At 41.2% G+C, this 15,218-nt stretch overlaps 1 protein-coding gene across 1 annotated transcript; it reads left to right on the top strand.

Annotated features, from left to right (window-relative positions):
- The first annotated feature begins 2,477 nt into the window (after positions 1 to 2,477).
- LOC120529886 lies at positions 2,478 to 5,508 on the top strand. The gene is given in 2 exon segments (XM_039754103.1): positions 2,478 to 3,753; positions 4,001 to 5,508. Coding segments are annotated over 2 exon segments (2,784 nt in total).
- The last annotated feature ends 9,710 nt before the right edge of the window (positions 5,509 to 15,218 follow it).

Raw genomic sequence — 15,218 nt, 5'->3', positions numbered from 1 at the left:
CCCTCCAACAAACATTTTCTTAAGCATTTCCTTGTTAGTGGTGTTACTCTCATGGCAGAACTCTCATGCTACTCCCAAATTCTCAGTTCAGTTGTCTGGCCACCTATGTAACATAGGCCTAATCCCCACCAGCTGTTCACGTATCAAGGCTGTTGGTAAGTATTCATTGTCCCTCACCTCAGCCTCATAAAATTCTTGGTATAACCAATGCAGATCCTTCTGGATCTTCTGTAAAAACTCACAAGCCCCACCCCATAGGATATTGTGCCTTCCTGGGTGGAGATGAATAGATATCTGATTGGTGGAAAGAGTCAAATCTGAATAGTATAGGGATGGACAGGTTCTAGTTTTCCAGGATGTATGTGTCAATCTTCCAGCGTGTTTTATGCAGATGGAACTCCTTAGCAACCCTGCCTAAAGCCTTGTGTTCATTTCCATCTGCCTGAATAAAACTGATCAATAAGGTAAATGTAGATTCTTCAGACAGCCAGGCTATCTTCTGCCACAAACTCTTCTTTATCAGGGTATAGTGGTCACAGCTGTCTACCACCTCATGCCAATCACCCTGCCTGGAATGGGAACACCAGGATGGCTGTTTGAGCTTCTACAGCAGAAAGGTCAGTTTCAGCCCGGCTAGGTTTGCTTTGAGTGGCTTTAAGGCCTGGGCCTCCTTTTTATTGGCATGACATTTGCTTCAATTATCTTTGGCCAGTCCCACTCCACTTGAGATCCCACCTTGACCAAAGCATCCACAGACCATCATTAAGTGATGATTGCATGCATTCAGGATGTAGCAGACATCTGTGGCTGCCTCTTCAAACACAAGGCCTGATTGTCCTGTATGGACTGTGATGGTTCTTGCACTATAGTTTTCCTCAGGGAGAAAAGCTGTCAAAATGGCTCTTTGGAAAGAGTCTAGGACCTTTAAATCCTTACAGGCTTGCTACCTGCTCAGACCTCTCAGAGGAGGCACTGACCATACCTGGAAGTTCTTCATTAATCAAACAAGTGACCATTAACTAAGCCTCTCCTTCATTCACAGTATAATGAGCCCCTTCAAGAAAATCATGCTTAGCCCAGGTGCAGGAGGTGCACAAATATAACATGAGCCCCCTTACACTCACAGCATTCAATGAACTAGTAAGAGCCTAAATTACTAGAAACTCCTCTTTACCTCTTAATTAAAGATCATACTTGCTAGCAAAAGTCTCACCTTTGAAGGTACCTCATTGTCTTGGACCCCAGGAATCTCACCTATTTATAGATGTATCCTTTTGACTCCTCCTGGATGCTGATAATATAGGCCCAAAGTGCTTCTTCAAGCTAGATAGTGCTTTCCGTCACTGAGGTTATACAATTATTTAGGCTCTCCAGTTCAGCTCAAAGAGGTGGATTACAGTCTCCATGCTCCTACTCAGGCCAATGTGTCTCATCAAGATACACTGACTGCACCTTTAGTTGTTTATGTCAGTTGTGTCCAAGGTTTGGGGCTCAGTGACACCCCCTATCTTTCACAATGCTGAAATGCAGGAAATGGAAGCAATTGAGGAGAAGGGGAATCTGGGTTTTATTTGCTGCTGATATCTGACATGGGCAGATGATCCCTGCATTTTGAAAGTTTATTTCCAATGAATATTTCTGAAAATTAATAAAGAATTTTAGGCCTCTGTCCTTTGAATGACGAAGTGTATAAAATGTATTATCTATGAAATGTATTTGTGCATAGCAGTTGAATAAATCCTGCTTGATAAACAAGTTTTAATCTAATGGAGTAAATAATTCATATCTACTCCACTGGAAATATAAACACACTTTCTCTTTTTGGCCACGGTAGTCTGTATACCCCATTAAACATGCATAACATTTTTCCTTCACTTGCTAACACATTCTGGGCTCATTACATTCAAATATTAATTCCCCCACTACACGAAAGTGGACAATTACCTTTTTGTGTTATCACCGGTCTGAACAAAATATTTGCCTTCAAAACTCTGACATAGTTGCCTGGAACTTGAATCTCTACATGCCAGGTAATTTTTTGTTTACTATCCCAAAATGAAGATTTATGATCTAGGAAGTTGGCTTAGCCCAATAGTTTTAGTGTTGAAATGTATTATGCATTTTACTTGGTTTTAAAATGTGTGTTGTCAATATAAGTGCATAGCTAGTTTACTGAAAAAAGAGAGATATATTTAAATGAAATTAGCTCCTCAATTTTAGATTACATTTAACCTGAGATACTTTTTTGTCATATAGCAACCCTTTTTCTTAAACTGCTTTAACCAGTCCATGGTCACAAGAAGCCAACGCTCATCTTGACAGCATAATGCTGGTTCATTAAATGACACCCACACTCAATAACATCAGGCTGTTTTAAAGACATCAGTTTGGGCTGGCAAAATCCCATCACCACCTCCTCGTGGTGCCGGCTGGAAACAACGACCCCATGGGAAGTTGGCCAACGGTGAGAGTCGTCGATGTCAGGCGGAGCGACGCGCCGATCGACGGACCCCTCCTCAGTCGCATCATATGCAATAACGGCTCAACATTTGGACGATGATGCTAGGGCGTCCCCTGTAGGCGACGCGCGCCGCCCTCGCCTGAGCGACGTGAGAAGTGGACGAAGGCTACCTGCCCAAGGACGGGACAGGCTAAAGAAGCAAGTCCGACCACAACTACGATTACGGTGTGGGACCCTCAACATCGGCACCATGACCGGAAGAAGCCGCGAGTTGGCCGACGCACTCAAGACCCGTCGTGTCGACATCGCCTGTATTCAAGAGACGAAATGGAAAGGATCAAAAGCCAGAGACATCGGCGAAGGCTTCAAACTGTATTACAACGGCGCACAAGCACAAAACGGCGTGGGAATCGTGATCTGCCAGAAGCTACAAGACAACGTCATAGAAGTCAGCCGAGTCTCAGACCGCCTCATGTCACTCAAGATTGACACTGGCTCAGCCGTGCTCCGAGTTGTATCGTGCTACGCGCCCCAAACCAATTGCCCCGACGACGAGAAAGACCGATTCTGGGAAAGCCTCGACGCCCACCTACGATCATTTGCCCCCGAAGAACACATAGCTGTCGGTGGCGACCTCAACGGCCACGTGGGTCAAGAGCGAACCGGATACGAACGGGTCCATGGGGGCCAAGGACGAGGAGCCCGTAACGACGATGGCACACGAGCGCTGGACTGCGCAGAGGCCCATGATTTCGCCATAGTCAACACTTTCTTCAAAAGAAGCAAATGCATCAGATAACATACTCCAGCGCCGGCGCGAGACACCCAGATCGACTACTGGCTCTTTCGGAGGTGTCACTTCAACTTGGTCCGTGACGTAAAAGTGATCCCATCAACAAACGTCGCCCCCCAACACCGGCTGCTAGTCATGGACCTACACCTAGCCCTTGGCCAGCGTCGAATGGTACGAACAACAACCGCCGAAAAGATCAAATGGTGGAGACTCGGCGAGTGGAAGCAAGAGCTTACAAAAGAGCTCGCCCGCATGGACGTGGACCCTGACCAGCCAGTAGCGGACACCTGGGATGCCATCTCCAGCCAGATCTCCGGCTGCGTCCGCAACCCTTGGACGGACGAAACCGGAAGAAAATTCATCGATAAACAAACATGGTGGTGGAACGAAGAAGTGCAAGAACCCATCAAAGCGAAGAAGAAAGCCCTGAAGAAGTGGCTCCAGTCCAGAGACGATGAAGACTACCAACAATACAGAACATCCAAGTTGATGGCGAAGAGTGCTGTCGCAAAGCGAAAGCGCTCACTATAGCAAGCTCTACGAGGAGTTGGACACGCCTGGAGGGCGAACAAGATCTATCGCCTTGCCAATATGCACCATCGTTCGACCCAGGATATCGGCCAGGTCAAGCATATCAAGGACGACCAACACCTAGTCTTACGGGACCCGCCCGCCATCCTCCAGCGTTGGAGCGATTACTACTCCAGAGTGAGCAATGAAGAATTCCCACACCCGCCGATCAGCAGTGCCGACCCGTCTCTGGCCCCGTCCCGCCAATTACCATCGCAGAAGTCACAACTGCTGTCAAGAAGATGAAGAACGGAAGGCGACCGGACCTGATGACATTCCTGCTGAAGTGTGGAAGCTGCTTGGGCAACGTGGAGCCGCGACGCTATGCGATCTCTTCAACCAAATCGTCAGAGGAGGCGAAGTCCCCAAGGCCTGGACCACCAGCATAACAGTGCCCATTTGGAAAGGCAAAGGCGACGTGGCCGAGTGCTCCAACTATCGCCCAATCCGCCTCCTATGCCACACAATGAAGATATTCGAGCGGATCTTGGACGCCCGCCTCCGCCATATCGTCACCATCACGCCAAATCAATGCGGCTTTGTCAAAGGCTGTGGAACAACCGATGCAATCCATGCCGCCCGCCTTCTACTGGAGAAACATCGAGAAAAGAACAAAGGTGTCCATATGGCCTTCCTGGACCTGGAGAAAGCGTTTGATAGAGTGCCTCATGACCTCATCTGGCATGCGTTACGAGCGCACGGTGTACCAGAAGCATACGTCAACTGGGTCAAGCTCCTGTACCGCAACGTCACCAGCATGGTCAGGTGCCCAGTGGGAACATCACCGCCCTTCGCCATCAATGTGGGCGTGCACCAGGGATCAGCGCTATCGCCGCTCCTGTTCATTTTGTGTATGGACACAGCAACGGCGGACCTCCAGACCCCCCACCCATGGACGCTGCTGTATGCGGACGACGTCTTCCTCTCGGACGAGACACGCGAAGCCCTACAGCAACAGGCCCAACGGTGGAAGGACCGGTTAGACACCAACGGCATGAAGTTGAATATTAAAAAGACCGAATACATGGAATGTGGCCTGCAAACCGATGGTACCATCAAGATCGGGGAGGAAGACCTGAAGAAGACTACCGAATTCAAGTACCTTGGCGCTGTCATCAGCCACGACGGTGACCTGTCACCCGACGTCCGCGCAAGAATCAACGCCGCATGGGCCAAGTGGCGCCAAGTCACTGGCGTGCTCTGCGACCGCCGCATGCCGGACAGCCTGAAGTCAAAAATCTACAAATCAGTGGTCCGCCCAGTTGCCCTATATGGATCAGAGTGCTGGCCAGCCTCTGCGAAGCACGAACAAGCCCTAAGCACCATGGAGATGCGTATGCTTCGCTGGAGCCTGGGCCTAACAAGATGGGACTGTATCATGAACGCCGACATCCGAAGGCGAATGGGCATAGCGCCAATTGTAGAAAAGATGCGAGAGGCAAGGCTGCGGTGGTACGGGCATGTCACCCGAAGTGACCAGAACTCGGTGGCGCGAACGGCAATGCGGCTCAACCCCGCAGGACGACGACCACGAGGAAGACCAAAGAAGCGGTGGATGGACCGGATCAGCGAAGACATGAAAATCGCCAATGTCACCCCAGAAGACGCTTTAGACCGAGCCAAATGGAGACGATGTTGCAAGAGAGCGGACCCTGCGATCAAGCGGGACATAACGCCAGGATGAAGAAGTTTTAAAGACATCAGTTTACTGTATCCGCATCCTTAGGATGTGAGAGTATCAAGAGAAAATGTACAGCAGCCATGAGCGGTCATACAGACTCCATACATACAGTGACTGGGAACTGAACTCATGTCTCTGGAGCCGTGAGGCCGGTGTTAACTTCTTTGGCACCATGCCACAGACACTTTTTAACTGGAAAAAAAGCTATATCATCGTGTGTATCCAGAGACTTGTGAAGTCATTTTGATGCCAACACCAGAACTGCTAATGACTAAATAAGTTCACAATGTCATCCAGATCCTACATACTAAGTAAATGAGGCAATGATCATCAAAGCCGAGATTTTGAAATGCAAAAGAAGAATCTATGCTGACAACATGAAGTAGCTGGCAACAGGATTAGAATAACTACAGGGTGATATATAGCATGGGAGGGTCTTTAAAAGCGGTCATTTTGAAACAAATCAGAGAGATGGAAAGGCATTAATTTGGACAATTTTAATTTATAGAGAAGAAAATCACAAATTTTGCTGGTGGCATCCGTTTATCATTTCTAAAACAAACACATTTGAGAGAAGTGGATTTAGGAATCCATCTGGTCAACATGATTACTGGCTACATTAGTCATGACTGGAACGTGAAAGACCATTGCATTGATTTACTTCCATACTCTGAGAAATAATGTGCTACATTTTCAGTCTGTTTCGGTAATAAGAAAATGCCATGTTCTGCCTTTAGATTTCTTTTGTAGCTACGCAGTAGAGATTTAAAATAGGAATAACATATGTGCCATTAATCTGAATGGAATGCAAATTAGGTTCTTGATGATCTCGATATGAAGTCAGCAAAACTGCGCAACTGTCGTTTTTTTTTAAACAATAGAAGCATCTTTTCTTTTGGTGCAAAAAAATGACACAGGACAAGTCTCATTTATTTATAAAGCATACTGTGCTCAGGTAAACTTAAACCATTGAAAAGGTTATCGCTCATTATAGACTGTCATCTCTCTGTGGAGAAAAGAGTTGTTATTTTTGAGTGCGCCTCAGATTAATTTAATATATCCTAACCAACACACACTAACACAAGTGTAAGGAATAAAAGGCTGTATAATTTTGACATCAGTCAGAATATTTTAGGCATACTGATTCACGCTATTCCCAGCAATCTCTATTACATAAAATTAAGTAAATATTTAAAATGCAGCTTATAAAAAATTACCATGGCAACTCAAATGAAAGGTAATACAGGTTAACTTTGGTATCTTATATTATTTAAAGTATGTAAAAAATAAAATCTCACACTTCATTGCTGTGTTTATATATGCAGAAGACATTTCACAATATTTACAGTTTGTATAATAAGGTCTTAATGTAAAGATACCCTTGAAAGCAAGTTAAAAAATGGCTCTTCTGCAATTATACCATTTCTTAATTATAACGTTCTGCCTTGGTTCAATTATGTGCTGTGGATATGAAAGGAGCATACACAAATTATCAGAAATCACATTGTGAAAAATAAGTGATGGGTAAAGATTCAGGTCTTTGAAACCATGCTGTGTGTTAATAGAGAATGCTCATTCCCATTTATCAGCATGAACATAACAAGTTCCAACCCCTGCAAACTGTAATATTAGCAGGGCAGAAAAAGAACTGTGAACGGCTAGGCTGGTAACAAAAGGTCTAAGGCTTGGTAAATGTGCTATCAGGTATTTATTTATACTGTAAAACATCATAGATATTATATAGCAGGCAGCTTGTCTCAACTGTTATGTTTACTAATTTATTAAATAATGTATCATTTTGCTAATTAATTTGTTTGCTTGTCCTGCCGAGGGAACTAGAGAAAAGCACAAAAGATAAATGTGTTGTACATTTTTCAGATTTACTTTGACAAAGTGTGAAGAAAAATCTAATGGTCTAATTTTGTAAAATAACACATAAAAGTACTTTTTTTAAAATGAAATTGAATTCAATAACAAAATAGACATTTTAAGGTTGTGCCTTGGCATGTTTACAGAAGAATGTAAATCCTTTACAGCTAAGCTTTTGTATTCAGAGAAAAAAGACTGAAGAAATAATGAATCAGAATCATAGCGTACAGCTGCTCTCACCATCTTCAGTGAACATGAAATAAATTCTAACTTCCTCTCATTGTAACTTTTTCTACAACTTTAACTACTTCTCAGTTTTGTTTAATTATTTCAGTTACAAAGATTCTGTAAGTTACTTGCCATATTTACATTTTCTTTCTTTTTTTTTTTCTTTGCTGAATACTTGCTTATATGTTGTATTTTTTACTTCTTAGCATTTAATGAACTGTGAAGCCAAGGATGAAATGAAATGAAAAATTACTTTGGATCAATTTCCAAAAGAAAGATAAGTGAATGAATACATTCCTAATTATGCATTATTGGATTTATTGTGCGTTACTCTTTGTCTCCACAATACATATTCTGTCCTTGGTTTATTCCAATCAAATGTCATTTGAGCCATGTCTTTTTTCTCTAAATATACTTTTTCTATTTCACATTCACAGGAAGCTAGAACCTGTTCTAATGATATTATCTGAAAGCCAAGTGTTTGTTGAAGATGACATGGCAGTCAGGCAGAGGGTACACTCATACACATCCATACTCTTAATAACTTAGTGACTTCTGTTAAACCAAACTCTGTGCCGTTAGGATGTAAAGAAGAAAGAATAACCAGAAAAACATCCTGGGGAGAACTTCAGAGCAGAAATCTTCCTCAAAAAGCTTGGATTGTGAAGGTGTGATTTTCGCTGTGATACAGAGCGCTTTATTTCAAGCTATCTGACAACATTTCTCAAAAAGTGATTTTAGCCTTTTTTTCTAGATTTATGTAAAGTATATTTTACTAGTCATTTTTTTTAATCACAGGTAAAGTGACATGTAACCACACTGGAGAGTTATAAAATGTAATGTGACAATAATGTATTTTTTTTCTTTAATGCAAAAACAATACATAAAATTACCCCTTTTTCTTTGGTTGAAACTGCATGATAGGAAAAAAAAACAACTTTAAGTTAATTCTTCTCGCATTGGTCTTTGAATCATTGGATGACCCTTCCAGAACTGGTGCAGCTTTTCATTTTGTTCTTGGTCAGTGTTAAGGTAGACACTTTCACAATTTAGTGTTCACTGAGAGAATATTTTTACGCAATAGAATACTTTAAAATAGCATTGATTATTTTAGCTGCATTAGTTAATATTGTTGCTATTACTCTGTTATTGAGATTTTTTATTTCTCACCTTATATTATTTTGTAGAATACATTATTATTAAAATAACACCCATATACATAAATGATTCACTCACATTAATTTTGGTCACAATGTACTATGAGAAAAAAACAGCTAAAAGATATAAATAACTGATATAAAAACAGAGGAATAGTCACCTGCTATATTAAACTCAAAAACAGATTGTAATGAATAGTAATGAAAGAGAAAAAAACAAGATATTTATATATGCACATCAAACAAATGTTAGGATGTACAAAGAAGTACAGATTTCTTTAAAATATTGAAATCATTTTCTAGTCTTACTAGTTTAACTTTTATATATATATATATATATATATATATATATATATATACTGTATATATATATATATATATATATATATATATATATATATATATATATATATATATATATATATATATATATATATATATATATATATATATATATATATATATATATATATATATATATATATATATATATTGTGGGGAACAGCCCGGACACAGACAGGCAGACATCGTTGGTTCAAAACCACACACGCTTTATTTACAATATTTACAGTGTTCAACAGCACACATCTTAGTGCCCCTGCACCAATCACCCTTTAGTCCAGGCATTACACAATGATGCCTTTCCTTCACCGCCTCCACTCCTCTCCTCCAGGCTTTGTCCTCTTCCACCCAACTCCAGCTTACGAATGGAGGGAGGTGGCCCCTTTTATCCTCACCTGGCCGTGCTCCAGGTACCTCCAAATGAGCTTCTGCCAGGACTTCCTGGGGTGGTGGAAGTGCCAGCTGTGCACCCGGAAGCATTCCGGGTGTCCCTGGTCTTCATCCCCCCCGGCACTTCTGGGTGTGGTGAAAGTGCTGAGGACCAGGGCTCTCCAGGCATTCGGGCACCCCTTGGTGGTGACCACGGGCCCGTATAGGGTTGAGTTTCCATGCTCTGTTCCTGTGGTACCTATTGTAACCAGGGTGGCTGCCCTCTCATGGTCCGGAGGAGGCATACTCCCTCTTCTGATCCTTCCAGGCGTCCCGGCTGGGTACCGCTGCCATACAATATATATATATATATATATATATATATATATATATATGAATCCCGTTTATATATATATACAGTAGAGTCTCTCTTAACCGACCTTCGTTTATCCAACATTCTGTATTATCCGATGTCCCACGGCAAAAAAGAAAACAAAAAAAAAAGCATCAATCGGTAATAAGAACTGCAAGTTGCAAGCGTGAGCGTAGTCTATTTTTTGTTGCTAATTTAATTTTTACAGTTAAAATTGTATTTTTTTTCTTGTAAAACATGATTACAGTGGATTATGTGGTCAGCCATCTCTGGCGTGTGTGCGTGGTGTCTCTCTCACGTGCTTGTGTGTGCATGTATCTCTCTCGCGCACGTGTGTGTGCGTGCATGCGTGTGTCTCTCTCGCAGGCGCTTGTGTGTGCGTGTGTGTCTCTCTCGGGCTTGTGTGTGTTCGCGTGTGTCTCTCTTGCATGTGTGTGTGCGTGTACCTCTCTCTCTCGCGCATGCGTGTGTCTGTCTGTGTCTCTCTCATGCTGCACAGGGAATACACAGGGAGAGACTGAACATGTGCGCAAATCATCAGCACGCACAAACCGAAAGGGAAACTGGCTTATTCCTATACCGAGTGTGTGGTTGTGAACAGAGGCAAAAGTTTGGTGACCTTTTTGGTCATAACCTGATTTGTACGTGTTCAGAGATGTTCATGAACCAGGCCACCATATTAGGTTCGTAATGTGTAAAATTATAACATAGTTTGATGTTTAATAGGCATTTTCTTAACACCTCCCATTATCCAACATTTTCACTTATCCTACATTCTGCCAGCCCGCTCATGTCGGATAAGCGAGACTCTACTGTATATATATATATATATATATATATATATATATATATATATATATATATATATATATATATATATATAAAAATTCATTAATAAATTCTTTATGTTCTGTGTTTTGAAGATTATTATACATGTTACTCACCACTTTGTTTTTGCAGCTTTTCAATGTTAAATAAGGATTTGAAATATTTTAAATATATTTTATGGTTTTAAGATTAAAAATGTTTTTTTTTTCTCTCTTTACAACAGTTAAAACAGTTTTGTAGCATTTTTTAAACTTGCTTATCCCAGAGCAGAGGCACAGGAATGCTAAAGCCTATCCCAGCAAACATCGGGTTCAAGGTAAGAACAATAGCAGTCCATCACAGAGTGAAGACGCACACACACACTGGGGAGAGATTAGAATGCTGATGCATTGGCCTGAATGTAGATGGGCTGTGGGAGGAAAATGAAACATGCCCTTGCTGACATGGGGAGACAAATGCAAATTTCATGCAGACAGCACCTGGGTGTTAAGCCCCATTTTCCTTGCTATGAGGCAGCAGCACCAATGCTGCACCACCATTCCATCCTTGCAGCATTTCCTGATTGTTATTTCTGTCAAACAATTTAAAAAAATATTTTATAATTTGACATAAAGGCCAGATTACCAGCAGAAGACAAGAAATGATGTGGTAAATGTTAGAATCCTATGTATTATAGTATAAATAAGAACTGACAGTTATATTGATCTAAACCAACTTGAAGCATGTCATGTCGTATCCATAACAGGACATGATCTTGGAAAGTCTGATAAATAACACCTAACTACATGTTTTGGATACTGCATTGAGCTGTCAGTAAAAATTGTGCAATTTATGTATATAATTTGACATTGAGAAGATTCTTAAATATGACAAACACCTAATTTGTTAATATGCATTTTCATTCCATAATGAAAACTTATGAAGTGAAGGGGTATACAATTCATGATCTATAGCAATTCTTGAGTTGCAATTTGTTAAATACTGAATATCGTAGCACTTGCACCATACCAAAGAGGACCACAACATTTAGTGTAGTCAGCAGGATTCTTAAAAAAAATCACAAGATATAAACAGATAATTAAATAATTATATATGGCTTTCCAAAGTACATTTAACCTAACTTTCTAAATTTTTTTTATAATGTTTAAAATATAAGAAGAACACCAGGCAAAAAAAAAGGAAATGACATATAATATTTTTCTTTGAAATCTTTTAAATAAGTTTAGTAACTTGGAATCCCAGTTCACCTATAAAACTATATCATTAGTGTACTTGTCATTTAAAACTATATCATTAGTGTACTTGTCATTTTAAGATTAAGGGGAAACAAAAGACATCCAAATAAATAATATGTTTTAAAAATATTTAGGAAACTTTCATGTTGTTCCAACACATATGCAATTTTTAAGTAGAAATTAAATGAACAGATCCATGCCGGTAATGCCGACTTTGGAGGTGAGTTTATACAGTCGTGGGCTGTAGGTTTTAGGCCAATGCAGGCTGACATCATCAGTCCTCACAGCATTTTCATCTGTTTCAATGTACCCACACTTTCATTTTAGGCGGTGTGGACTGGGACCCGGACACAGGCAGACGGACAACATAGTTCCACCACACACTGTTTATTTTACAACTATTATATACAAATTTGTGCACTCACACACCCCAGTGCCTCCAGCAATGATTCCCCCAATGTCCAGGCCTCACTCTTTCAGTGCCTTTCTCTTGGCCGCCTCCCGTCCTCTCTCCAGCTCTGTCCTCTTCCACCCGACATCTGACTGGAGGGAGGCGGCCCCTTAAATGGGAACCCGGATAGGCTCCAGCTGCTTCCCGGCAATCAGTCCTAGCCAAACCCCAGTGTGGCGGAAGTGCCGGCTGTGCACTCGGAAGCCGTCCGGGTGTCCACTGTCGTCTTCCCCCCAGCACTTCCTGGTGTGGCGGAAGTGCTGGGCTCCAGGGTTCCTCAGGCACCAGGGCGATCGCCCCCTCGCGGTCTGGAGGAGGCACAAGCCCTCCTCTGGTCCTCCTGGGACCACACAGGATCTTCCGGCATCGGGGCGCTGCCTGGCGGTGGCCACGGGTCCCTACAGGGCTGGGCTTCCAAGCCCTGTACCTGAGGCCACCAACATAACCAGGACGGACGCCCCCTCGCGGTCTGGAGGAGGCACAAGCCCTCCTCTGGTCCTCCTGGGCGTCCCGGCTGGGCTCCAGCCCCGGCCTGGGACAACAGCGGCCATAAGGATTTAAGTGGGTAATGATGACAAAGGCAATGGAGAGACAAAAAGAGAATGTCAAGACTTACATGGAGGGAGGACAAATGAAATATGGTTGAATGAAATGCACTTCAGAGTATAATTGGTTCAGAAATACAGAACTGATTATATAAAAATGTCAAAAATCAAATTTGAAATGCATGGGCATTGACAAAAAACCATCACAGACCATAAACACAGGATGCAAGAAAGCAAGACCTGAGAAAGTAATACCAACATAGTAACACTTTTGTAGGTGAATTTTGCTACTATTCTTTTAATAACTTTTAACATTAAAAACATACAGCTAAGTAATGTATGAAGACTGTACATGATCATTTTGAACCTTATGACAACATTCAAAGCAACCATTTGCCAGCACTGCTATGAAGATGCTATAATGAGACAATCACATGTAGAAGATAAGTCAATAATTGTGGACACACATGATGCACTATGCAGATAATTGCTTCATCCCTCCATTCAATTACTGAGCCAACTTAATCCAATTTTAGAGCCAAGAGGAACCATAATTTATTTTCTCAACATTCAGTGTAAATCAGGAGGGAGCTCTTATTCAAACATCTGATGTAAAAGTTGATATAGGAATTTTTTAGGTATCTTTCTGTCTTTGACATCCAAATCCACCACCAACCAGTTATAAATATTGTAGGACACTGCACACAGTGCAACTAGAGACATGATATACTTGCAAGATGTTAAGAATTAAAGAGTACTTCAAGAGTTCTACATAGTGCCAAGGGCAACTACACCATGCAAAAGAAGTGCCTCATGTGGGCTGTGAAGAGGATGGTGCTATTTCCATGAGGGGAATAATTTTTAGATCTACATTGAATGCAGGACTCTCGTTATTCAGCTTTCCAAAGTCCTCAAATCGACTGACAAACTGGGTGCTACATTTCCTGCAGTTACTCTGTTTTATCAAAAAGGCTGTGCAAATGTTGTTCTCAATGTGCTGTTGTGGTTGCATGCGGTAGATTGAATGGTTTGTGTAGTAACAGCTTCATACACTTTGTCCAAAGTTCCATTCAACATGCTCTAATAGAATATTAGACTAAATGTCCTGTATATCATGGTTTAAGAGATACCACTGGCAGAGGTCTGGCACATATCACTACATTTATTCAAAGTACTGAGGGTCCCAGTACCAGTTGGTAATGCCCAAGCCATGTGCAGCAATGGTCCTACGATATTACCATTACAGAATAATCAATGGACATCTTAGTTAAATGAAGACCTTGTTTAAGATCGTTAAGGTGGCAAGGTAAGGGTGTTTTGTCCCATATGAAGATGCTTAAAGTTTGTCAATGATACAAGTCCTGCCAGTCCTTTCCAACCTGTAGTACCATCATCACAGGGGATGTACATGGGCATGGATCTAATAAGACCCCTTCCATCTAATTGGAACAAAGTATTTGGAGTATTTCACTAGCTGGATGGAGATATTCCCCTTGCCAAATGTCACATCAGTTCAGGTCTGGTCCACCCTTAGTGATGCAATATTTAGATAATGTGTAATGTCAATAAAGCTGAGAGGCTGACAAAGGAAGTTTATTTTAAGAGAGCATCATAACTATCATTTATAATTAAAAAAAATCAATATATTACCTGACTGGTACACAGCACAAGGGACATTCTGTATTCTGTAGGGTACTTTGAACTACAAGCATAGTACTTGACTACAGTGAGGTTTATTGTCCAGTTAATTTTCTAATCAAGTCCTAGGATATGATTGGACCATACCCTTGACAATAGTAAATGAGCCAGTGCTGGCAAAATTTCTACATTTCTTAAGTGCTGATGTAAAACAGCCAACCACAACTACCACTTAGAGATTAGTGCTGGGAATGTAGCTATGCTTCTGGCGATGAACTATTGTTCTAATTTGCTGTTGGTAAGCACGATTTGAAATGATATAGAAATAGTGTGGTAATAAATGACAATCATGGGTTGAGAGTTTTGTATTACAATGTGTTCTTACTTGAGTGTATTCATTATCCAGAAACCCTTATAATATAATATTCTGGGCAATCCTTTAATATATGCCAGTTAATGTCTAAAATAGGATGCCACAATATATCTATACTGGTGGAAAAAAATTGCTGGTCAGAGGGCTAAAACAAATTGAAACATTATTTCAAAGTACACAAGGTATATATATATATATATATATATATATATATATATATATATATTTGTTTTCAGTTTTTATCTGAAAACAAGAGCTGCAATGAAAAAGATATTTCATTTAATATTAAAGGAAGCAGTGAAAGA

This window comes from Polypterus senegalus, chromosome 5 (genome assembly GCF_016835505.1).
Source record: "Polypterus senegalus isolate Bchr_013 chromosome 5, ASM1683550v1, whole genome shotgun sequence".
In the NCBI taxonomy this organism is placed as follows: domain Eukaryota; kingdom Metazoa; phylum Chordata; class Cladistia; order Polypteriformes; family Polypteridae; genus Polypterus; species Polypterus senegalus.
This window is presented reverse-complemented; position numbering and strand designations above follow the sequence as displayed.